General features: G+C 37.3%; 1 protein-coding gene across 5 annotated transcripts in view; it reads left to right on the plus strand.

Moving 5' to 3' along the window:
* The first annotated feature begins 45 nt into the window (after positions 1-45).
* Positions 46-26,004, plus strand: part of STXBP4 (syntaxin binding protein 4) — a 66,237-nt gene continuing 40,278 nt past the window's right edge. Inside the window, exons 1-16 of one of the 5 annotated variants that reach the window (XM_057418527.1) lie at positions 46-185; positions 6,832-6,905; positions 7,094-7,189; positions 8,159-8,228; positions 9,033-9,107; positions 11,274-11,359; positions 12,167-12,296; positions 12,839-12,971; positions 15,003-15,109; positions 16,013-16,196; positions 17,207-17,285; positions 19,939-20,021; positions 20,513-20,609; positions 21,573-21,685; positions 22,347-22,433; positions 23,344-23,409. In XM_057418527.1, coding sequence (XP_057274510.1) covers positions 148-185; positions 6,832-6,905; positions 7,094-7,189; positions 8,159-8,228; positions 9,033-9,107; positions 11,274-11,359; positions 12,167-12,296; positions 12,839-12,971; positions 15,003-15,109; positions 16,013-16,196; positions 17,207-17,285; positions 19,939-20,021; positions 20,513-20,609; positions 21,573-21,685; positions 22,347-22,433; positions 23,344-23,409 — 1,518 coding nt within the window. In that variant the 5' untranslated portion in view covers positions 46-147. Of the gene's footprint in view, positions 186-3,364; positions 3,971-6,831; positions 6,906-7,093; positions 7,190-8,158; positions 8,229-9,032; positions 9,108-11,273; positions 11,360-12,166; positions 12,297-12,838; positions 12,972-15,002; positions 15,110-16,012; positions 16,197-17,206; positions 17,286-19,938; positions 20,022-20,512; positions 20,610-21,572; positions 21,686-22,346; positions 22,434-23,343; positions 23,410-26,004 lie in introns of those variants that run through there. The other 4 variants (XM_057418529.1, XM_057418530.1, XM_057418528.1 and 1 more) reach the window with 4 other exon arrangements.

The following is a 26,004-nucleotide window of genomic DNA, read 5'->3' on the forward strand; positions in this document are numbered from 1 at the left end:
TCAGTGTCTGATAATAAACATTGCCCTGTAGGTTTCAAGAAGTGGTTTCTCCTTTCTTTCAGCAGTTATTATCCTGCTTAGGAGCCAGAGCTACCTGTGTCAGAATCCTTCATTTTGATCTTTAACAAAAGTAGTGCGCCTAAGAAGATGTCCAGTACAGACCCCCTACCAAATACAGATGAAAAGTAAGTACTTTTATCCCCTTATGCACACACACAGGGGTACCATTGCTGGGTTGTAATCTGCAGTTTCATTAGTAGGATCTTGTTTTGATAAAATAGCTTTGTTATTGAAACAGCCTGAAGCAAACTCTTGGAAAAGCTAATACCAACACCAGTGAATTTACACATAAAGTGAGGAAATAGCTCTGAAGCTTTTCATTAAGTTAATCAGCACTTGGTTTGAGCTGGTTCTGTAGAGATAGAACCCTGCATAGAAATTCCTCGATGCTTCTCCAGCTATGAAAACATATTTGTAAAGTACATAGCAAATGACTCGCTTGTACATCTAGGGCACCTACAGTAATGTAAGACATTGCATAGAGCTTATGTATGAAAATGCATTACTTTTTGAGAATACTCTGCATGCTTTAATATTTTGTATGGAGTGCTTTGGAACCACCTTGGTTTTTATCAGTGCTATGGGATATTAAATGGTAATTATATTAATTCCCTAAACTGTAATATTATCCACTTAAAAGCTGGATCGGATTCGAAGTGGCAGACATGGATTCAGTGTGATTTAAAATCCTAACTCCCAAACATCTAACTAACCATGCCAACACTGTCATCAAAACCTTAACTACAAACAGGCACAGGCAGCTCTTGCTGGACTATCGTGTTTGCTGTGCTTGTGCAATAGAATCCAGCAAATGGTATTCAAAAGCTTTGTCAAACAGTTCGGCATAGATTTTGATTTATGCCACCTCATAAATAAGTTTTTTTTTTTTTTAAATAAATCCACAAAATAGTGAAAAAGTGCATTTGGTTTTTACTGGGAAGCAAACACTCCTCTGCTGGAAATGCAGGGAATGTGATAAAAGATACAGCTACAAAACAGCTGTGACTTGCCACACTTGTGGAAGGTGCATTATATGAATAGGTACTAGAGCACTGAATTCCAGTGTAAGAGATGCATGAAAGGTGCATATAACTGCACTTCAGCTGCATGGTGGTGGAAGACTATCATTTTCTATACCTATTTATTTTCTGGGAGACAGTATCAATGCACAATGCTTCAAGAATGCACATGGTTATATGTTAATTGAGGTTTACCTAAACTTTAAATAATACCTTTCCTCTCTACACAAGGGCTTAGCCCCAAACCATTCATGCCTCCCTCCAATTGCAGTGTTGCTCAAGCCTTTTTTCATGTTTAACAATTGCCATATAATGACATGTGTTTTCTTTTAATCTTTATGACCTAATCAGCAAAATGTATTTTGCATAATTGGCGGGTTTGGATAGATCAGCAGTGTTTGCTCACACCGTACGATACAGCGTTCTCTTGGCTGTCGTCCTTAATACCATAACCCGTTTAGGGTTAATGAACCTGAAAGGTATGATTGACTTGTACAGGATTTTTGTAACAGACCTTTGTTGTATTTATAACACAAAGATCTCGTGAATCGTGGCTCTGAAGATTCTGCACATCTTTCTGTCATGATAAATCCTCCTGTAATCTGTCTCAGTTGCTAAAGCATTACAAAACTTCCTTTGGGAAAGGCAAGTCGTAATAGTGTTGCCAGAATAGAATAGTTTACTGGCTGTTTGAGAACAGGTCCCAGTTTGTTTGCTGCATAAAGTAACAAATGATGTCTCTTGAAAATTTAGCCTTACTGATACTAGATTTTATGGAGTTTGAAGCTGTTACAGTATTCCTAGATCTTTCTGGAAGGAAGAAGTAATTTCTGTTCCCCTGAGTATGTTCTTGAATGGAAGGGAACTTGCAAGAGAAGCAGCGATACCATTTTTCTATATGAGACCTTTAGAAACACTAAAAGCAGCACAGGAGCAGAATTTTCAGGTAAAGAGGGACTGAAGCTTTGGGGGTGAGTTCAGTATGTATCGTTTACATTGAAGGAGGGATGGAGGAGCAGTTGTTTGAACAAGTGATGTATTACTGATAATAACTCTAATAAAAAGGGCTGAGAGCAATAAGCTTAATTCTAGTTTATATGTGCTTAAATTGTTTGGAAGTGTGTCATGTCTGGTCTAATAAAACTAAGTTTTTGCTGCTTAATGATGGAAAAGCATAGCCCGGAGCTGTACTTTTAATGGGAGGTGGGTGGTGGGTGCGTTTCTGTTGCAGAAAGCACATCTCTGGGAATAAGTTGTATTGGTCTGAGTGATTTGTTTTGATGAATGTTCCTCATACTGATACCACTGACTGAATTCCTCTGCTGCCAAGACAGTTTTGTCGGAAAAAGGCTGTTGGCATTTTATGTTCTGTAACCTGGCCTGCGACACATCTAATTGATCACGGTCCTTGGAATATCAGTAGCTTTTCTTTCATATCAGACTGTGATGCCAACAGGGTTAAACTGATGGAGAAAAGTTTACAAAGGGTCAGATTTTCTTCACTGAATGGATGTGAGCAGTCCAGTGGAGCTCTATACACTCTGGGAACTGTGGAGGCTGCTTCATATTCCCCACTTCTACCACTGCTTTGCTCCTTCATCTGTGGTGGGTCGCTTCACCCTTCTTTACCTCAGGCATTCAGAGTGGACTGAACACTACACAGCACATCACCTGAGCAAACAGATCTTGCTCAGAATGAAACCACAGTCACTACAACTTTAAAACAGAAGAAGGTGCCTGAGCTCAGTGTGTGCATTCCTGGCATAGCCGAGCTGTCCTGCTGTGCAGCTCCAGACGCTGACAGATGCTGTCTCATCACAGGGTTACTCCCTTTCTACTGAAACTCGGTGAAGATAGAATGTTTGGCTTTCTTTTTAAACTGCAATCTCTGTAAGATCTTTGAAAGAGGGGGAGTAATGGGAGTGCGTGTTCTGGTGCAAGCGTGGAAGGAAATAGCAGTTAACAGAGCTGATGTCGAGTGCTCAGATCTCCTAAAGATACTCACATCTTTGACAGAGCCAGCCTCAGATCAGAAGAGAGTCTTACCTCTGGGAACAGTGGTATATATTTTTATCACCTGGATTATGCTCAGTGTAATGATATAAATTCACCATTTTTATTTGATTTCACAAAAAAAAAACCCACCAAGACCATGTATCAGCTTCCATTTCTAGAGAAAATATAAAACTTCTGTGCTATCTTTTGACTGTTGAATATTGAAGTTCTAAAAACCAGATTAAAGCATGCCACAAGTGAATGCTGTGATTGAGAATGTAAAGTAATAGCATGTTGGCATTTGTTTCATTAATGCTTTCAGTCTGTCTACTTTGCTGGCTTTCCCTTTTGTGTGTGGATGTACATAATCCAGTCTGCTAGGAAGATTGCTTTAGAAAGGTCATGAGTTACTGCTTTTGACCTTGTTTGGAGGGAGTGTCTAAATGAACTATTGGAAGCACATGAGAAAATAAGTTTGCTTTAATTACTGCATTTGCTTTCAGCTGCTGGATAGAGACTCTATAATCACAGCCGTACCAAGTGCAAGGCAATTTTCTCTCCTTTGCATTTATCAGTGTTTAAAATTGCTATACATTTCCATTTGAAAGAGAGAAAAAGTAAACATTACCTTGATAGGTGAATTAGTCCATGTGACGCAGAGGGTTTCAGAGCAGATTAAGTAGGCAGAGACACTCGTCTCGAGCTCTGTCTGTTTGGGGTTTTCTTTAGTAGCAGAAATTGTCCTGCACGTACCCTGTATCCGGCTGAATTGGAAACCTCGGGTGTATTTTGGTTGCTTTGTCACTGCCTTTGCTGCTGTGCTGAAGAATGTCTTTGCTCTCACCAGGAGATGAAGATGAACCAGAGCGTTTTGATGGTCTTTCTCTCTTATACTGGTATGCTTAACCATTAGGTACCGATAGCATTTTCTAGTCTGTAATTGGGGAAAGTACAGTAAAGATAATTTAAAAGCTGTAGATTTTCTCAGCTTCTTTTCATTAGCAGATGAAGTTTATAATTTAGATTTTTGTGTCAAATACTTATTTTGAGAGGGAAGGGTATTATTCATCCATTGGTAAACCTAGGTAAATAGTTTGTCTGTACACAAAAATGACTAAGGTGAAATACAGATCAGAGGAATGTGCACAGCTGTATATTCTGCTAAGGCTCTAGAACATACAAAACATAAAGCTGTGAACTTCCTTGTGTATGCTGCTAAAAACTAGCAGAAAACAGTATAAAAGGTTTCATTTTAATTGCCTTTAATAGACCATCTACACAAAAGGATACTAGCCCAGTCTATCAGCATCGCAGAACTTCTGTCAGAGCATTGAGTTTAGTGTATTTTAGTGTTACACGGTTAAATATTATGGAGCATTGCTTGTTTGTTTGATGTGTTGTCTCGTGTTTTCTGTGTGCTAAACCCTTGCTTACAAGTGGTTTTGCATGAGTTCTCAAGGCATGAGCCACGACATCCAATTGTTTAATTTGAAGATCCATCTCTTACATTATATGGGATTCAAAACTAACACCAGAAGTCAGCAAGAGGCAGTATGCTAAACAAATTTGGGGCATTTGAAGATCCTTGTCTTTTGTGTGATAAAGTTACTTTAAACCACGTGTATTGAAGGGATTTAATCTTTAAAGCATAAATACAAACTGAATGTTTTGTAAAGGTGTCTGGTCAAAGTGTCAGTTCTTTTTAATTCTGTGTGGTGAAATCACGACAATTTCACTAGTTCAGAGATATCTTACTCCTCTCCGTTGTGAATTAGCAGTTTGTATACTCTCTGTATCCTCTTTGTCTGTGGTTATGATGTGTCTTTTGAAAGTATTTCCTGTTATTTCTAGAAATGTGGATCCTTTCTGAAGTGTTCTGTGCCTAGATTAGATCATATTTATACAGTCATGCTGCCTGGTTGCATATAGGTAGGTTCTGTGATTCCTGGTGAACTCTGAACTTTCAAGTCTGAGATTTGATCTTTTCAGGCTTTACTGAAGTAAACTTCTGTGTGAGGTTGGAGTAACATTTGTTCTTGCTTTTTTATTGTACTAAAAGCCACTATGTGAGAACTGCTGAGAGGTAGAGGGTGGCAGAGCCAGGAACAGAATAGGAGTAGCAAAAGGCAAGACACAGAAAACCAGAATAATTGTCTGTCTGTTTTAAAGATCATAGTACCTTGTTTAAGTTTTCAAAGGTGGGTACAAATCAGGACAGACCTGTAAAGGGCATGACTAGTGTGTTGCCTTTTAGCTTCAAAACAGTTTAAATTCATGGGATAATTGAAGTGACAATACTAGGTAGGAATTCAAAGTACTCTGCTGTTGTAGGAGTAATCGTATCAGCAAAGTTCTGTTAGAGAAATAGCAGTTTTAAGGATTTATTTCTTTCAGACTGTGATTAAGTAAAAGCAGTTTGATTCACTTTTAGCCTTAGAAAGTATACTTTATGTCTGTCAAATAGGGGCAAGGTCATGTGCAGTCTTGTCAGTGCCCAAATACCTAACTGGGTGTCATCAGTTCTTTTTAGCCTGTGAAACAGACACTTCAAGAGATACTGCAGTGAAGGTGGGTGTTTGAAGCACAGCCTTCCTGTTTCTGTGTTTCTAAGGCTGAATTATTAGGTCCATTCTTACGGCCAGCATTTCTAAAGGAAGGGCTAATTCTGCAAATACTTGGGAATTTGAGGTTGTGGAACAAATTCTTGCTTTTCAGAGCAAGTGCTTATCCCTTGATAAAAATCTCATCCTGTTTTCTTACACAAAGCCAGAAAGAATTATGTACGTTGTTCAGAAGCTGGATCTCCTGCCTGGGGCTAGAATTTAGGAACATCTGGACCTTCTGGAATTCTCTCTTCCCTCTGGCATGGCACTGTTTAATGCCATGTACTGTGGGTTCGCAGAAATCCCCAGTTTCAGGCACGGAGTTCAGGCCATGTGCTGGATTTGGTAGCATGGGAGGATTTGGGTCACTGTCCTCCACTGTGATCTTCTTTTCCCCTCTGCTAATGATTTCTGGTTGTTCCATTTCACTTCAACATTATGCTCTAGAAAATGCAACTCCCTACCTAATATAGACCAATATGTAGGTCAAAGCAGAAAAACCTAAGTGGTGCTTCTGCTTTTTTCTGGAAGGGATCTGGTGAGACTACTCCAAAGTGAGAGGACAAAGGAGCTGGGTAAAAAAGACACTTGGATTATTAATGATCATTCATCTAAATTAAAATAAAATTGGTAATGGGTAACCTGGATTTATAGGAGTTCTTGACTCTTTGCATTCTCAGAGCTGATGCTGATGGTGTCTCTGATGGAACTGTAAGTGTGGGCTTCAGAACTCTTAATCCTTCCTTAATTCTTCAGCATTATCAGCTACCTCCAGAATACTTGTCTGCCTTTAGAAAATTTCACCTCAAAGTTCTATGTTAGATATCTTAGAAAACATTTTTGTATACACTGTCCTCACTGTGGTTTTGGGTCAGTATTCATTACCTGATCTAAGATGTTATGATATGGGGGTTTTGCCCAAAAGCTAAGCTGATCCAGACTGTGGGATTTTGTTCCTCTGTAATTATAATCCTTTTATTATAAAGAAAGTGGAATTCATCATTCAGCCTGAAATGCTTTGGGGGAAGAGGAATTAAAGTACGTGTACTTCGTTTTACCTTGCCATCTAATATTAGCTGTGAGGAGACTGATTTTTCACTGGGGAAAGAAGGGATGCTGCAGAGGGATTTAATGGATTTCATTTTATTCCTTAGGACTATCATGGGCCCTCATGGAATCAATCGAGCTGTGCACCGCATTTCTTTTTCTGACTGTCAAAATGGATTAGGTAATCACATTCCACATTCTCTTGATTCAGGGTAAACCAAATATAAAAACACCTGGTGAGGTTTTCCAGTTCACACTGTCATTAGTGGAAATTTCATTTGTCTAGCTTTTATGAATTTGGCTGTAAATCCATTCAGGGCAGTGGTGGAATAACCAATTTCCTGCTTGTTTCATTTGTTTCTTCTGCAGGAGTTAAAATTATTGGAGGTTATCGGGCACAAACAGCAGAAGATTATGGGATTTTCATAAAGAGAATTCTACCTGGAGGAGTTGCTGCTGTAGACAGTAAGTAATTTTAAAGGTTTTATTATATATATTATAAGGGATATGAAAAGCTGTCAGAAGAAGTCATCTTTGTTTTACTTCGTGGATAATGGTATTTAAAGTAGGATTTAGTCAGAGTTCACGATGCTTTGGCTTACTTTAAAATGGAGAAACAAAATTTGGACCCTTCATGGGAGAAGATTTTAATACTGTCAGTTCTTGAAAACGTGTTGAGATCTCGAGTTGGCTGGTGTGAAAGCAATTGGCAATGTCAGCACTGCTAAATGAGCACTGAGATTCTGGCCTTTTAATTCCTAAAGTATAAGAGTAGTGTTTCCTTTATAAAGCTAGTGATTTTTAATAAGTTCTGGCTATTTATTTTTTTAATGGCGGTTAAGATGTTCAGAAGAAATTATACTAGGCAGAGTTTGCAGTAATAAAGTTGTTAGTACAGACTGTACTTCTGTCATAGGTCTGTATATGGGGGTTTTGAGATTCCAGCTGGCCTTGTGCACAATGATCATTTAAAATAATCTATATCTACTTCAAAAGTGGATGTTCCTGAGCTTGAGATTTACAGGTGGTTACAAATAAAATTGGTTCTAAAAACATCTTGTAGGTATCTTTATGGATGTATAAAATGTTAATGCATTCATATGTGCTTACATCTGTGTTAAGCAGTGAAATGTAAATTCTAGTCCCACAAGTGTAAATAATACAAAGAGCTAAATAACATTTATTTTCAGTGACTATGCTGTGATTAGTACAAATGATTGATAGTTACTAGTCTTATCACAGTAACCTAGATTAATTAGGATCTGAACCTGATCTGCTACAAGTAATAAGGTTGTACATTGTACAGTAAATGTGACGTTGTTTATTGCATTAGGTCACATAAAATTGAAAGGAAAGTCCCTGTTTTATTACTGTGATATAATATGTTTACCGTTTTCCTATTGATTCATGCATTACTGTTGATTTCTTTACAAGGCCGTTTGCTCACTGGCGATCTGATTTTGGATGTCAATGGAGAAAACTTAATTGGAGTAACCAATGAAAGGTATGTTTATTCCGATTCCTAAATGTTTATTGGATCTTGGAATATTATATGTGGATTTTTTTGGCCATTATTGAGCACTGATTTCATAGAGCACACCGAGTTCCTTGGGGTTCAACTAGCAATTAATTTATCCTATAAATCTAATTCAGCGAAACTACCTTGGATTTGTTTTATAAGCTTTTATAATGACAGAATAAGATAGTTTCTTAATGACATAGATTACAGAATGTATGTGAAAATAACATTAAAATACATTAAGTTGTTAAAATATTTGTATAACTATCTGTTGGTTCAGTACTGGTGAATGTGAATGAGGCAGCCAACAAGTATCATTGTTAGTAATGAAGGAGAAACTGTTCAGGAAAACCTGTAGAACGTGTTGGATGGTTTCTGTAGCTGGATCACCAGGGATCAGCACAGCTTAGCTGAAGACATAGGTAAAAAATTCAGAGAGAAATTCCAGTAACTATTGCTTAGGGCAGTACCTGAGCAGATGTTCTCCTCTGGTGCAGGCTGTTAATCCAGAAGGAATTCCAGGAAGGCAGCAGGATGGACCAAGGACAGATGAGAACAAAAGGGAAGGGGAAGAGAGGGCAATCCCAGTTTATTCCTGGCACAGACTCACCACAGTTCTCCAATGCTTCATTTGGGTTGTGCTGCTGGCAAGCATTTCTCTCTGTTTCTGGCAGTGAAAATGATAACTGCACTAACAGTTTGTCCATTCTCCTGCTCTTTAGGCAATACTCACCATGGACTTCTTGCCAGCACCCTGCTTTATTTATTTGGCTTTTTCCCCCCTTCTAGGGCTGTTGACATCTTGCGAACAGCATCAGCGTCTAACCACATGTCTCTGCTGGTTGCTAGAGATGAAGAAGCAAAGTAAGAAAAGATAAACCATTGCTTTAACCTCAGAGCTAATTAAAAGCCAGAGCTACATTTAAGGTTGGGGGGGTGGGCTTGCATGTGTTTTTCTTTCAGATTAGTTTAATCACAAAATCACACCACATGTCCCATTTTTCTGTGTTAGGATTTGATACCAATTCATTCTGAGACCATTTGCATCAATTAAAGTAGCAAGCTCAGGCCAATTTCAGCTTAATGAAGAGGATTGAAATGTTATGTTACCAGCTAATGCCATTAAAAATCATTTGCTGTGATAATTTTATTTTATACTTCTCACAAAGAATCGAGGAACCCATTAGACCTGCAGTGCCACAAGACTGCGTGGTTTAAGCTGGTCTTGCCTCCTGAAAAAAGACAGATTTAGACGTTGTTTCACCCCAGAAGTTTACTTTTTAGTCTTTCATGAGCCTTTGAATTAGCTCGGGTAAGTAGGTTAAACTGCTCAGTGCAGTAGGTAGTCAAAAATACATCCATTGTAAGGACATTTGTGTTAAATATTGCTCTAATCTTGCCCTTTAAAGTTAAGCACATAAAGCAATATTGGCAGCAAATCGTCGGAAATGGCAGGATCCAGGTCTCTATCCCCTCAAATCTCCGGAGGAGATGGCTGTTATGTAACCATATTTGATAATCATTGCAAGAGTACCTGCTGTTATTTGCCTTTCCTGGGATGTTCCATTTACAGACTAATCTCTTCATAAAGGAATTTTCTCTAAATTCCTTTAGCCTTTTGCCCAATTTAAGCTTCCTCTTCCTGCGCTTGTATATTTTGTATTTGCCAGACATTTAAATCCCTCTGTAACCTCTGACCTCTCCTTATTTTTTCAGACTGCCTAGATATATGTGAGGTCCACTCTTAATCTGCTTTTATCTCAAGCATACTGACCTAGTTCCTCCAAAGTCCTTGAATAATTCAAATCTCTCAGTCCTTTTCCTGTTCTGGTGTGTGCCCAATGGCCTGTGCAGAAGATGTCACTGCGCTCAGTCCTCACTCAGGCACCTGTGGATTAATTCCTTGTGACTGTAAATCCTGTGCTAAAAGCTTGTTTGATTTACACTCAGCTGCGTTTATGGCGGCTCCCTGCCTCTGGCATTAGTTTAATAAATTTTGTCTTTAATGCATCCAGCAGATACGAGCAGCCCTCTGCAGTCACTGGAATTACTTGGGAATTATGTTCCCAGCAATCAGTTAATTTATGTTCTCTCTTTAATTCTACGGTATTAATTTGCTGATGTTTCTGGCTCCCATCATTCTTTATTATCTCTTTTTTTTAATAATCTCTTATCACTGGGGTAACCATAGCTCAGATTATAAACTTCTCTAAATTAAGCTGCACCCAGATTAACCAAGAGGGTTTGTTTTCTCTTCAATACATGTGGTACGGGATGCACATCTTGTCCTGCGCATTTCTTACAATAGGATTGGTTTCAGCAAAGAACTTCTCCTTTTGTTCTTTATCACTGTTTTTTCCACAGTGCCTCTAACCAAGAATTTCCCTTTATTTCATCAGTTAGGGATGTAAAAACAGGTTTCATAATGAAAAAGATAAGCAAAGCCCAGGCGCACACAGTATTTAATATGTAATGAGATCTACCTCAGACTGTGTATTCCTGAGAAAGCTAAAGAGAAGTTAAAAATTTGCATCTGTTTTACTCATTCTTGAATAACCAATGAATGTATATTTTCTGTCTTTTTTTTGAGGTGCTACATCTCTGTTTGCCAGCCTCTGCTGGGTTCCTGTTTAGTGTAGTTAAACTAAAAGCATTCTTTAAGCATATTCATATGCTATAGGTATATTATGTGATGGCTTCTAATAGTAATAACTTGGTTTGGACCTAAGTATATCACTGTCCTATTATCTGTTGTTGACTTGAACTAGAAGTTTTAAAAGTTTTGAAATCGGGGGTAATAATTAGGCTTTTCTACCAATAGTCCATTTCATTCACAGTCTGCTGCTATTCCACCCTTAGCCTTCTGTATCACAGCAACTTTTCCTTGCCCTTTCTGAATACTCGATAGGGCTTTCTTCTTTCAGTTGAGGTTGAGCTGCCTTCTCTGAGGAAGGGAAACTGTCCAGTAGAAACAGTAGGAGGTTTCAAAGGGTGCATTTAAACCTGCAGAGTATCGTTTTATTGCCACAGGAAGGAATTTCATGACCTGATGGATAAGTACGGCTCTCACAGTGACATCAACTCAGCCAGAAGTTCTCCAACCCAACCATTATCTGGTGAGCGATTGCTTCCCAACCTGACGTAATCCTGTAGGACAGTGGTCCTGCTTCGCTGGAGTAGAAACCTGCGCTTAAAACTCTTTTCATCTGGGGGGGGAGGATATATTGAAGGAAGTGACTGCAAATCAGGCAAAACACACACGTTTATTTAGCCATTAATATTCAGTTTGTACTCTAAGCATGCACCTTGTGGGGTTTCAGTGTCAGTTTGCTCGACTCTTAAAATATATACAGTACTGCCTACTTTCAGCAAGTTTAATTAATGAGCAGCATGAAAAGTATTTGGTGTTTGCACATTTCAAAGTACTAATAAAAATTTGAGCTACAATACCATGAATTCTAATCCTTGTGGAATTGTTGCCTAATTAGGATGCCTTTATATAGCCTGAGTTTCAACATATCAATATATATGTGTAGCATAATTGATTTAGCATAAGGTGTCCCTGCCCATGGCAGGGGGGTTGGAACTAGATGATCTTAAGGTCCTTTCCAACCCTAACTATTGTATTATTCTATGATTCTATGATTGTTCTTTAGGGAAGTCAGTTCAAATCTATTTAATGGCTTTTGCACCCAGTTTGAAAAACCCATCAGGTGCTATGTTCTGAAGAGGTAAGCCTGGGTGATTCACAATTCTTACGCTGTTTAGACTTAATCTGTCTCTTGGTTGTCAGATTGCTTACAGTTTGTGTTTCCTAATATAAAAATAGTCCTACTGAGCTTCCTTCTGTGAGTTGAAATTGTGTTCTTTTTTCCTAATGTGTGCTTTAATTTCTTTTTTCATTATTTCTTCTTTTTTTTAAGCAAAATCTAATGACAGCCCTTCTTCTGGGTCATCCTCAAGGTCACAGAGCCCTCAGCTGCATCCGAAGGATAATGTCACGACCAGCAGCAGAAATAATTATGGCCCAGCACCATTCCCAAAGCTTGCAAAGTAATCTCCAAACCTAACTCTTGTATGAACTGTAGAAAATGTTGTATTTGGTTGGTCAGGAAACGTTTGGGTTGAGCACTAAGTATTCAGTTGTGTTGATTCATTTCTTAACTCCTATAATTTGCAATACCATTGATACTGCAAATTTCACTTTTCATAAGTTATTATTCTCATTTATTTATTGCTTTAGAAATAGATTAATCAGGTTGACTTTTGACTTCTAATGAATTGATTCTTCTGGTGTGTGTGCACCCAGGTAGTCCCACAAGCCTTGGATATATACAGTAGATACATACAGTAGAGAGGAGCTTTTAGCCTTGTAAAATAACCTATTAATTCTTTCTGTAATTGCCAGAATTGTGGCTGTTGATTTTGTAGTAAAGAGGCAGAGCAATGTTTGAACATGGAGATCATGTCCACTGTTTGTATTAGTTGCTGTAATACGTATTTGTGAAATCAGTAAGATAAAGATACTGCATCACTTGAGTCTCTATTGAGTATGTGGTTCTGTGAAGTAATTCTACTTTTCTTTCTCTTTGTAGCGATAGTGCATTTCAAATGATCTCTGTTTGCAAAGGAACAAGCCTAGGTTTGAATATTGTAGGAGGAATTAACAGAAATGAAGGACCTTTGGTATATATTCAAGAAGTTATCCCTGGTGGTGATTGTCACAAGGTAAAGGCCTTTTTTCACTCCCTCCCCTTCAGTCACCTCTATTTTTGCCTTCATTTAGTACCAACTTCAGTGGGTTTTATGTATGCAGATATATTTTAAATACAAAATTTATGTTGCTCTTTGCTTTCTCTTTAAACAGAGTTATCTCATTGCACTGTATCATGGTTACACGGCCATGACAATTATTCATGAGTTCATTTGGGGTAAACGAGGATCTTATTCCCCAGTTTACATATGAGAAAGTAGAAACCAACTTCTATAAGAGGTTGCATGATGCAAAGTAAATCAGCAAGGATGGGGCAAAGCTACAGATTGCATTTCTTCTCTTGGTTTTTGGTATTCAAAAAATCACTTTTCCCTTAGACTTCATTTAGCTGGATCCTTGCAGTTTGAAAGCTTTGTGTAGGCAAAGCAGGAGGAAAAATAGGACAGACTAATAAAATGTATGAATCAGTCCTGGTTACTTTTCATATATGACAAATGCAATATGTAAATCAAGAGGGCTTGTCAGTTTTGATGAACAAATGGTTGTTTGTTTCAAGTACATACAAATGTTTACCCAAGCATCTCCTTTTGCATCCTGAGTTATTACGGTTATTTGATGTGTAGATAACCAGTTTTTGCCTCTTGCCAAGCAAGAAGGTGCGAGTTAATTTCAGAGGCAATGAGTTTTGCCCTAAAAGTCTATAACTATTTGTGACTGCATTTGTGTAGATGAAGATTAATCCTAAAATGCCAAAATGGAAGGAAAAAATGCAGTTTCTTCAGACTTTTAGTAGATAAATGGTGATCATTCTTCTTTTCTCCTATTTCATTAGGGTTTCCAGAATATTTTTTCTCGTTGTAAACATGTAATTTAAAGCCTATCACACATAATCTGACTGAGACATGAATTTGCAGTAGGTTCTGATATTAGCAGGAGTAGAGGTAATTTCCCAATCCAGGTTATCCTGTTTGAGAAACCCAAGTAGCAGGCATATTTTAAATGTGTGCCACATGAGGGCAGCATTGAAATGGATATATTTGAATAGGCTGGAGGCAAGTGAAAGAGAAGATCTACATTTTCTTTCATCAAAACCAAAACAGTGACAAAAAAAGAGTAGTAAAGTGCTACCATAGGTTTGAAATAACACAGCTAAAATCATGCTATGTGGGTATTAAATTTATAAAATTATATTGGTTTTGGAAGGGTGTTTTATCTGTGAGCAGTTTGTATCATATGGTCAGATTGATTCTGTGGTCAATTTGTTAGGAGCTGAAGAACACAGACATGTTATTTGTAATTTGATGTGTATTAGACAAATGTCCCAACTAACTCTAACCGTAGGTGAATTACATGAATTTTCAGTGAAGTTATTGATGCTTCTTTTAAAATGTGAGTAAAGAAGGCTTTATCATAGTGAGATATCTAGCCTCACGTGCTTGAAGTCTTGTCTTACAGTCTCCAAGAGCGGAATGTGATATGTTACTGTGTTGTGAGATGTTTGCAATGAATTCAACGGAAACACAAAGTCAATATTATTTCTGTTGCATTTTTGACTGGTAAATTTCTAATAGAATAATCTGTTTTCTCATCAAGATGAATATGGCTAGTAAGTGCCTGAAGAGTCCCGTATTTAGCCAAGAACATTTGGTTTTGAAATACAAATTAATCCAGGTCACAACTGAATGAATTAGGAAAGAACCTTCCTGTAGTCAGATGGGTTGGTACTCCTTGCTGGAAAAATTACTACCTGTGGTTGGTTTGTTTAACAGAAACATGCGTCTGGATCCAAATTTCTTCTTTACACACTACCTGAGATCCATTCTGTCTGATGAACTTTTCTAATGACTGCTATCATGGTGATTAGATGATCATTTGATCTGTTTATTTCTGGAAGATTGGCAGGCAAAACATATAGCTGTTCTTGCTAGTTATTTTCTTAACCGATCCAAAGGAATAAGGTAAACTGCTATGATTATACAGTTCTTTTTAGAGTGTTAGCAGTTAATAGAAATGTTGTGGGTTTTCTTTTTTATTTGTTATGTTAGGATGGACGATTGAAGCCAGGAGATCAACTGGTATCTATAAACAAAGAGTCAATGATTGGTGTCTCCTATGAAGAGGCAAAAAGTATAATCAACAGAACAAAGATGAGGTATCTGGTAACCCTCTAAATCAGCTCACCAAAATGGTTATTGTTTGACATTTATGGTCAGATTAATGGGAAATATCTTCTCATTGGAGGTAATGGAAGGGATATTAATTCTTTTAAGCTATTCAATTGCAATATTATTTCCTAGAAAAAGACAGAAATGTGTCTTTTAGACCGGTGCTATTATGACGCTTTCATAGAATCATAGAATAGTTAGGGTTGGAAAGGAACTTAAGATCATCAAGTTCCAATCCCCCCTGCCATGGGCAGGGACACCTCACACTAAACCATGTCACCCAAGGCTCTGTCCAGCCTGGCCTTGAACACTGCCAGGGATGGAGCATTCACAGCCTCCCTGGGCACCCTATTCCAGTGCCTCACCACCCTTACAGTAAAGAACTTCTTCCTTATATCCAATCTAAACTTCCCCTGTTTAAGTTTTAACCCGTTACCCCTTGTCCTATCACTACAGTCCCTAATAAAGAGTCCCTCCCCAGCATCCCTGTAGGCCCCCTTCAGATACTGGAAGGCTGCTATGAGATCTCCACGCAGCCTTCTCTTCTCCAGGCTGAACAGCCACAACTTTATCAGCCTGTCTTCCTACAGGAGGTGCTCCTGATCATCCTCGTGGCCCTTCTCTGGACTTGTTCCAACCGTTCCATGTCCTTTTTATGTTGAGGACACCAGAACTGTACACAATTAATTCCTTTCAAAAGAAAAAACCCAAAGCCACAGTATTTGCCTTTTTAATGATGAGGAATAAAACATCCTTTTAGAAAAATAGTTAAAGCATACATGGTGCTTGGGAAAACGTGGTTTTTGCAAGAGTAATGTAGAATCCTACATTAGGATTATTATTATTAGGATAGCAACAATGTGCTGAAACTTTCTTGATTTTAATTTTAGGTCTGAAAGTTTTTGGGAGATAGCTTTTATTAGGCAAAAAAATATTCCCAGTTATTCAGAGAGTCTGCAGCGTCCTTCCAGCCTCTTAACATCTTCTATAGCATATGGAGACCAACAGGCTGCACTACTTAGTTCTCTTGCATCTCCTAATGGGAAGCTTGTTTCCACATTCATTCCAAATGTGGTGAGTATACGTACTACTCCTCTTAGTATAAAGTGAGCAAATGGTTGTTTTTTCCTAATTTCACTGGAATTTCAGTATAGGGTTGTTTTAACTCAGTTTCCATCCAGTAAAAGAATGACTGGCTCTTTTTCCTGGCAGTCATCAAGACTTTTCCAGAAAACATGTTGTGTAACAGTAGAGTAAAACACACTGATGAGAGGATTAAGAGTATGACTTGACTTGTGGTAAGAAAACAAATCAAATAAAATAAGCATCAACTGTGTTCTTAGGTACAAAGTTCTCCTCACTGTGGAGGAGTAAAGTTTCAGAATTAGGTGTACGTATTGTTATATATTTCGGAGGTAAAGTACTCTCTGATCACTTCACATATGTGAGTACAACATGAGCTCACAAGTTACACTTCCTCTGTGATTCTTTTTTTACTTAAATTCAGAGTTCTGGTTTATTCCCTTTCTTTTGGCTAAGCAGCAGGTGTTTTAATTCATAGAGCTCATACACTGTTAGTGTAAAGAAATAATGTTGACCATAAGAAAGAAGGTTTAAAAACTATTATTTCAATTTAAAAAAAAATAATTCATTTTTTGTATTTTTTTAAACTATTGTCTTTGAACAAGAAAGAATAAATGCCTCATGTCAAACATAAGGTCAGAGCAGGTCATCCTCAGTTGTTCTTACATTTGTACTTTAAATTCTTGCCCATTTTTCTTTCCTGTTTGAGATACGGAAACAGGTTGCCTAGAGAGACTGTGCTCTCATAAGCTGTGAAGATATTCAAAACCAAACTCAGCTTTTGATAAGGTCCTGATCTAACTTTATTGAACAGCATTCCTTCTCACCTCCCAACCTGCCTATGCGTTCCATTTTCTCCTAGGGCTGTTTTGATCTATCCAGCCCTATTTCTCGCCGAGTCTTCCTTCCTCTCCCTCTCATTTACATTAATGTGTATTTCTAGTTCAGCTTGTGATCTGCTTTAGAAATGGTATTATGTGATTTTTGCTTTTCTTTTACAGATCCAGACTGGAGTCATGACAGGAGAGCAGTCTCCAATTACTTCTCTAGACAGCAATCCTACTGATGTGTCTGCCACTGGTAAAGGCTGATTTAATTCCCTGCCACCCATTTTTCCTTCAGTAACTGCCATAGAGAAAATAGTACAGAGTGAGACTCAGTAGTCTTTAAAAAAGGAATATTGCACTGGGTTTATAGTACTAAATAAAGGACTGAGATCAATGGATTGTTTAGCAGCTTCTGTCAAATTCAACTTCCATTGTCTTTAACAAACAGCTGAAACCAAATGAGCGATCACAACGTTTGCTATACAGCAGTAATGATAATATACTCAGTAGAAACCAGATAATGAAGACTCACATATAGATCAAGATTAGGTTGCCATAGAAACTGTGCTTTCTTGATCTGATGAGATTCTGGGGATGTATACTGCTTGTGCTCTTCTTTTTTGATCAGGGCAGCATACTGGAAGGATAATAACATGCAGGCCTCTGTAACAGTTCTTCGATTAATAACAAGTAGAATGCATATGTGTGTATTTAAGAGTCATGACATTTAAACAAAGACAATAGTCACTTTTATTATATAGGTTAAAAAACCCAACACCACTGAACAATTGTAATTCCTTTGGGAAACAAATATGTGTTGTATTTACACGCAGTGAAAATTCAGTCCTCTGATATAATAATGAATCTCAATTCATACCATAATAGACCTGATTTTGTTCTGTATTTCTATATGAATACCTGAACTATATTCTTTAGCTTCAGGCAGTAGTGTGTAAGCATAACCTGTATTTATCATACAGAGAAAAGGAAGGACAAACATACAGGATCTGATTGATTCTAGATGTTATTTAAATTGTACCTGTATTTATCATGTCACGTATTAGATATTCTAATTTAAAATGAAGCAGTCTCCATATCGCACATCTGAGCAGTTGGCTTCCTTCCTTGGAGGGTGAACTGACAGAATGTGAACTTTTAAAACTGAAAAGTCGTAGTGTAGAATCCACCTGGAGTTTAATGATCACACATTTATTTCACATTGATCATGACAAACTAAATCAGAGCAACAAGACAAAGGGCTATTTTTTTAATCAGAATATGAGTCTCTGGGTTCATATAATGCAATACACAGGAGCATCATTGCTGCTTAAAAAGACCAAGAAGGCCACAGTTCTTTAACACATCTGAAGAGCTTAGCTGGTAGAGTGGAAAGCAGAAGTACTGCAGCTCCTGTTTGTACTGTTTCTTGTCATTTTAAGTTTTAGTCTTACCGAACAGCACATCCTTATGTGCTCTCTCCTGCTGCCCTTTTTCAAGGATAAACTCTCAAAGATAACCTTGAAAACTCAAAGTAGCTCTTAGATGATTTTTTTTCTTAGTGCTGTAAGAAAAATCAGCATAGTTTTGAGAAATTCTTGCCCAAACTCATACACAAGGCTGTTTCATTCTGAGCTGAAAGGACGTGTGCCAATTCAGCTGAGGTTCTAGCCCACTGTCTTCAGAATTTAATATAGCATGTGAGAGGTGTTAGTGTCAGAGATTTTCAAGATGTTTTGGTTTATGCTTTTGGCAAAGAAGGAGAATGTAAATCACTTTGAGCTTGGAAACAGATAGCTGTGAAAGTGGGAAAAAAATTCTATGAGATTCCTTCTGTTCCTTTAGAGAGCATCTCAACCTGCAAGAGCCTTTAGTTCTCTCAAATGCTGGTTTTGTTTTCAGTACCACTCTAGTTCATTAACGAAATAATTAAGACACACATTATATTTATAAATAATGAATGAAAATGAGTATTCCATTTTCTTCTGAAAAAAAAAAAACAAGTCAGTGAACTTGTTCTATTGCCACACATTTAAAATCTGAGGGAATTGATAGTTAACTGCTCCTTTTGCCTACTGTCTGTGATCAGAAGATTTCAAAGCGTGCTGCTTCTCATGTTGTATCCATAGGTGTGTTTGAAACATGACCAGTCTGTGGCACACACACACGCACACACACAAAGAAGTCCATTACTCTGAAATCTTGCACATGAACTGCTTGGTGCTGCTAACTTCTGTTCCTTTCCTCAGCTTAATCATTTGGGTATGTTGGAAATAAAATAGATGCAGCATGAGTTGTTAATGCAACTAGCTAAAACTATGCAGTCTGTAAGGACCAGAGAAGAGGGGGATGATGGATGATGGCTTAATGAATGATAGTTCTTGTAAAAAGAGTTCCTTCCCAGGAAAAAAATACTGGAATTCAGTCTAAGCTACAGCCCTTAGTTGGCAACAGGTCATTCCCTCTCTTTCCACAGTGTTTTCCAGATCACTAGATCCGCTTTTGGGAACTGTTGATTGTGCCAAGGGTGTGTCTTGAAGGTCTTTCTCAGAATTCACAAGTGTGTTTCCCCTTCTGTTTCCAGAGTAACTGTGTATCTCTGAGAGAAAATACCACAAGTGTAAGCCATATGCTTGATGGATCAATCAAAGTTATTCTGGTTTCTTTCTGCTAATTTGCAGCTTGTCACTTTTTGATGGGGAAAACTAGTTTTAAGTGATTGATACTCAAAATTTTTTGTTTGTTACAATTATGTCCTTTAAGAAAAAAGTCAATCTAAATATTAACATTTATTTGTGGCAAATGGGCATTTAGCTGCCATCCTTTTGATAAGCAGATCTTCAGAACAAATCTTTCAAAGGAAGAGTTACAACTATATCATTATTTAATGTTCATTATTTTCTGCTTAGTTACTGCTCCCAGCCAGAATGATGATTATGAGCTGCAAGGAAGGAACTCCACTGTTCGTCTCAAAGCAGAAAAGCTGGAAAGGGTAAATACTTGTAATCTCTTGAGTTGTCCTTTCTATCCCTTCATGATCCATGTAAAACATCTGGAGCGTATTTCTAGGCTGACAAGGTTTAAGGTATGAATTATACACCAAATTTTCTGTTTGAATAGTTTTTTTAGGTTGCAGGCTGATGTCTCATTTTATGTATTGGGCAAATTGCTGTTTTTGTTAATCTAATTACTGAAACTCTTCCGGGAATCTGAATATCCCTCAGGATTTTTAAGGCAGTTATTAAGGACAAAGGGGTTTGCTTATTACACTCATCCGTATTCAAGGTTAAATAATATCTGAACATCTCTCAATTAGAAGGAAAAGTCACAGAGTGTCTCTGGAATAAAAGTGTTGTCAGTGAGAGTGTACTATGAAACAAAGGCTCTTTGAAGTATAGCTCTTTAATTACTCCCCCTTGTCCCTGCAGTCATTATCCCCAGTCCTCTCTTTTTTTTCCTCCAAATTAAGTTTTCTCCTTCCAGGCGTTGAATTATCTTGGGATTCAGCCCACAGATGAACAGCAGCAAGCCCTCAGGCAGCAACTTCAGAAAGACTCTAAAGGAACAGTGTCTTTTGGAGGTAATAATTTGTTAATTACCATGGAAAAAATGAGATGTGGGAATATAGAAATGATGATAGATAATAACCGTTAATATCTTCTGTGTCAGTGTTGGGTTGCTACTGCAACTAAAATGATACTTTGAGGCTTTTTTTTATTCTCCTGTATGAAAATAAGCTTGGAATTCTGAAACTAAGTAATGGGGAAGGAAATCACGAATTTGTCTGATAAGAGCAGCCTTGAGAAACTTGGGATTAGTGCTCACAGATTCCTACATTTTTGCCTTGACAATAGGTTAATTGTTCCAAAAATCACCTGGGATAGTATTCATGATTAAAGGGACTTCTTGAAGGAACTACACTGACAGCTCTTTAACTTCTTTAGTTTGTGAGAGGCAAGAACATTTCAACTATTGCATATAGAAAGGCAGACCATCATTATTTTTCTTCTAGTTAAGTCTAATTCTGGTGGGAACGAGTCGCTTCTGTTGGTTATGACAATTTTGGTAGGTGACACTAACAATTTAAGAATATTTCTTATAAACTGTGAGACATGATAGTTCTGATGCTAAAACTGATGGAAATTTCACTTTTCCTAAAGTTTAAGAAAAACAGCATCAAACACTAGTATATAAAGATAACTTCTGTACTTAACCACCCAAAAAGACACTGGATTTTCAAATCAGGTATCAAGAAAGACACTGGAATGTGAACTTCACACCACCTTTTGTTTTCTCCTTCACACCTTGACTCAGGGATATTTTATCCCAAGGTCTTTGTTGAATATTCTGATTCATTACCAAATGTTTCTGTTCAGAGGGCTCTGTCTGATTGTCATGTTTTCCTATAGAAATCTAATGGAGGGCAGACGCTGCATTTATAAAAGAGTAGCCTTACATTGTGGTTTTAGTGTGTTGTATTTAGCGATACTGCTGCAAAACTCGACTTGTGAAATACAGCAACAAAATCTAACCCGTTTTTTAGATTTCATTGAAGTTTCAAAGAATCTGTGCTCTATGCAATTGAATGCAACAGATGATGGCCAAAAATCTCCAACACCTGGAGTCAATGAAATTACCAGCTTCCTGGATTCACAGGTAAAATGCGTGCCTGCACAGTGTTTAGTTTTGGGAGGAGACTATTGGAGTTTCTTACATATAAGATTACTCCAAATCATGGACAGATATTTAGAACAGCTCCATATTGCAATGTTCTTTAAGATAACCTAGTTCCTGTGAAGCTTTTTAAAGCAACCTACTTTGCAGAAAGCAATTCACATGATTACGTTGTAATTTGCTGTAAGTATGGACAGCAGTGATTTACTGAGGTTTCTTAATGGAATACGTATTGCAACTACCTGTGTGAGTGATAAACAGTTATTGGGTCGAGTGATTTCCACAACTGCTGTAGTAAAAATCGCTTTCTTCTAGGGTTGACTTTAAGAAAGAGCATTTTCAGTGTAGGAATAGTAAAATAAAATCATGTATTATTAAAATACTGAAGAAAACAGGAGCTGTAAATGGTATAATCTTGATACTTTAAAAACATATTATTAATCCTTTTTAACAGGAAAAGTATTTATTGTTTTGGAAGGCAAGTTGGGCAGAATTTTCTTAAACATTTTTAGTATTTTCAGAGCTTTAAATTATTGTAAAAATAAAATTTTCCTCTTATTTTACTAACGACCTTGTAAGAGAAGATGTTATGGAAGATGCAGTTAAAAACATGTTCTAACCTTTAGTATTTAAATATGCACAGATTGTAACCTCTGATTCTTTGGAAGATGATGTGGAAAGACTTAAGAAAGAGAGAAATGATGCTTTAAAAGAAATGAGTAAATTAAAGGTAATCTTACTTTCCCTTTGCTTTGAGTTACTCAAGAGGCTAATTTCTTTTTGAGTGTATATAGTAATTTACTATTTTTCTTTTGAATTTTATGTGCTATTTTTGATGAATACATAAAAAAGCAAAGCAAACAGCCCTAATGTTTGAAGGTTGTTTGCTTACAATATGTTTCTGGAGGCGGTGAATTTGATTTGTTATGTTGAATACTAGGGCATTTTTTATCTGATTCACAGAGAAATGAGTCTAAGCAGACTTTTAACAAAAGTGAATTTAGAGAAGTGATTTGCATAGCAATTTTATTTAGAAACGTGTGATCCTGGGAACTGCAGTTCCCTGGCATCTGCTGATACTTCTGGAAGAAGTCAGAACTGGAGGATAGATTAATCTGTTTTCAAAATTAATACCTATTTTCACAGACATTACAAAATGCCTAAGACCCAAAGCCACAAATACATTTGTTGTTTCTTAATAACTTGGGCTACACCCGTTGTGCTATGCTCCTGAATTTCTTTTTTCACAACCAGAAACATAAGAAGTCCTGATGCAGAATTAAATGTGTGTTTTACTTGTCTCACAGGAATGTTCAGTGAGTAATCCTCAAATGCCCAAGAAATTTGAACAGTTATCAATGAACCCTTTGAAAAACTGCCTTTTAGATTAAGATTTGGCTTTGTCACAGGTTCTGTAAATGCTGTTGATTATTATTTCCATCAGAACATTTTGGATAGGTGTGTTTCTGATGATGCAACATTAATAACAGACTTACATTGTGGCCTAGAAACACAGTGGCCACAGAAACATATTGATAGAACTGAAGTGTTGCTAACTGTAGTTGTGAAAAAGCTAATTGGGTTTTAGGAGTAAAAACTCTCTGATTTCAGACCTGATTATTAATTTCTTTTTTTAACAGGAAAAATTATCTGAATCCATGAATTTAGAGAAACGGTTAACAGAGCAGCTACAGATCGTCAAGCAAGTATGTTGAAGTTTCTTTAAACAGAAAATATTCTCCTTTTTTTACTGTTATTTGTGGGAGAAGGAAGCATTTCTTTCTTGAATCTCATATAGACTATACTTCCCCAGTGACTTCAACACAAAGTGGTTCTTTTGTAACTACAGAGCTTTTGATTAGAATTGGAGAATACTGATCCTTAAGTTTTTAGAGCAATAATTCTCTGCTGTTGAATTGAGGCTGAAAACTGTAAGATAAGCTGGATCAGGTAAGTTGGGTAATAATGTACCTGTCTGGTCTTAGGTGTTCTTGAAGTGATTTTCCTGTTCTTAGGCAACAGTGTGCCTGTTCTACAGACCAAACGTTAACTACTTCATATGTCAGCCAGAGTTTTAAGTATGAAAATATAGACACTTGACAATTCTACCTGATACGTACCAGGAAAAAAATGGTAGTGTTTTGTGAAGAATGCCTTGTTTACGTCTCCATACCTATCCATGAGAGAAGAAATCAGAGTTTTGTATGAAATTTAGCCTTCTTGTGTCTCTTTAAGGAAATTTCCAATTATATGTAAATCCCATGTAATTTGTAGCCTGGATTCAAAACCAAGTAACTTTCCTGTTTCCTGCTTGTACTGACTGTCATTCTGTCAGCTGTTTTCTTCTTGTGATCTGGCTGCCTTTCTGCTATCCTGTACTGTTATACGTATTCCTTGCAGGTTTCTCATGGCTGTCTGTTCCATCAGATGCCATATGTAAAGGTGCAAGATAGAGGTTAAAAAATCTGTGTACTGTTCTTAAGATTAGGTTTACATTTTTGCTCATGTATGTAGATTTCTTCAGCACCTTCATTATCACCTTGACTATAAAAGAACTGTTTGAAAGCTTTTTCCATGAGTGTTCTGCTGTAGCCTCACGAAACCGTGGGACAGCAGGGAAATAAAATGGATTCTTTTTTGGATAAAATTGAACTGGAAGTATGTGCCAGTAGCTCACCTCTTGTTTCCATTCACTAATGGGTGTTCAGTCTGTTGCTCTAAACCAGAGCAGATGTTCAGTCTACCAGTCTAGACTAAAGCTGGTACAAAGTACAGACTCTAAAATGTAGACAGCGAGGATATCAGGTCCTCAGCATCGAGTGTTTCACTTCACAGACCTGCTCTTACTGCAAAGGTGGATTTGGACAAAGGTGGTTTAGGATGCTCTAAGTGGCAGCAATGCCAGTTTTCTACCACATGAGGTCCTCGAACTTTAATTTTTCTCTCAAGTACCATCATGCGGTGGTGTAGGTCAGCTTGCAGCGCAGCCCTCTGATTTTCTAGTAAGCATGTTAAGTGACTGCTGTTGAAAAGGTTCCGCATAGGGAAATGAAAGAGAAATAGTAAATTATAGGTAATGACAGCACTATTTTAGGAGATACAAGCATGCCTTTAGTGGGAATTTTAGTTCTGTTTATACATGGTGCATTTTCAAGTGTTTTACGTATATTTCTGTGGTTCAGAACCAGTGCTGACGCTGAGATTCATGGTGGTATAGGCTACTTGGAGTACAAAGAGGCCGCTTGGAATACAAGCGGCTATTTGCCTTATGATGATGCATTCCTGCTGAAGTGAAATGAAATAATGGGTATGTTTTTGAGACTGATTAAAAGCAAACTTACAAACTGGCTCAAGTATGTGCATAAGGTCTTCTGAATTCAATATAATTTTAACTTTTTTCTTTTTAAATCACTGCTTTCCTGAAAAAGCAAGGTTTTAAGTGAAGATACAGGCTACCCATCATATCTTGGAGTATCTTGTGTGGTTCTTCTATTGTCAACTAATTGTGAATTGCTGAGATTACATCTTAATTAGGACAGGCATACAAATATTCTGGTTAATGAACATGTTTTGTTAGTAGCAGTTCATTAAACAGTGCATGAATCAGTAGCTGACAGCATAAACAAACTCTTTGGAAATAGGGCTACATTTGAAACGAGGTAGTAATTATTTTCTAATGTTGATCTGTGAGAATTAAAATGTATTAATTGATACTTTTTACTTTAAGATTGTAATGTTGCACTATCTTTGGGTCTTCCTTGAAATCATATGGAAGCTGAAATTGGCGCAAAGCATAGAAAGGCACTTTTGAGTATCTGAAGTCTTGTCAACACCGTGAATGTGAGATCTGTAATGGTGTCTTTTATCTCCTGGGATAAGATTGACTGTATTCTCTGGGGCTGAAAATGCTGGGTCATACCAACCTGAATGATCTCTTATTTAGTAGAGCTGCTTTGGTGCACTTAATTGTCACTGAATCGCTTCAGCTGAACATAATAAATCTGAGAGGTTGTAAAGGTAGGATACTGTTTGTGGTCTCCCATACTGCTGGACTTTATTTCATAGGGCTGATATTTGCTGTTATGTGCTTATGTTTTCTAAGAGGAAAAAAGGTGCTTTGAAGAGCAGGACTTGAATGGCTGCTGGTTTAGAAGCAATGTAAGATTTATTTCACCATGCCTGAAAGAAGTATTGGGTTTATTTTTGTTTCATTAGCTTTTTTATTTTAATACATAATAAAGATACTCTTAAGTTTTTGTAAAGAATGTTTTCATCTTATAATTTTGGTAAAGTTAATGAAC

The sequence above is a fragment of the Pezoporus wallicus genome, unplaced genomic scaffold, assembly GCF_028554395.1.
Source record: "Pezoporus wallicus isolate ANWC-B61680 ecotype Strahan unplaced genomic scaffold, APGP_CSIRO_Pwel_v1 contig_3710, whole genome shotgun sequence".
Lineage (NCBI taxonomy): Eukaryota > Metazoa > Chordata > Aves > Psittaciformes > Psittacidae > Pezoporus > Pezoporus wallicus.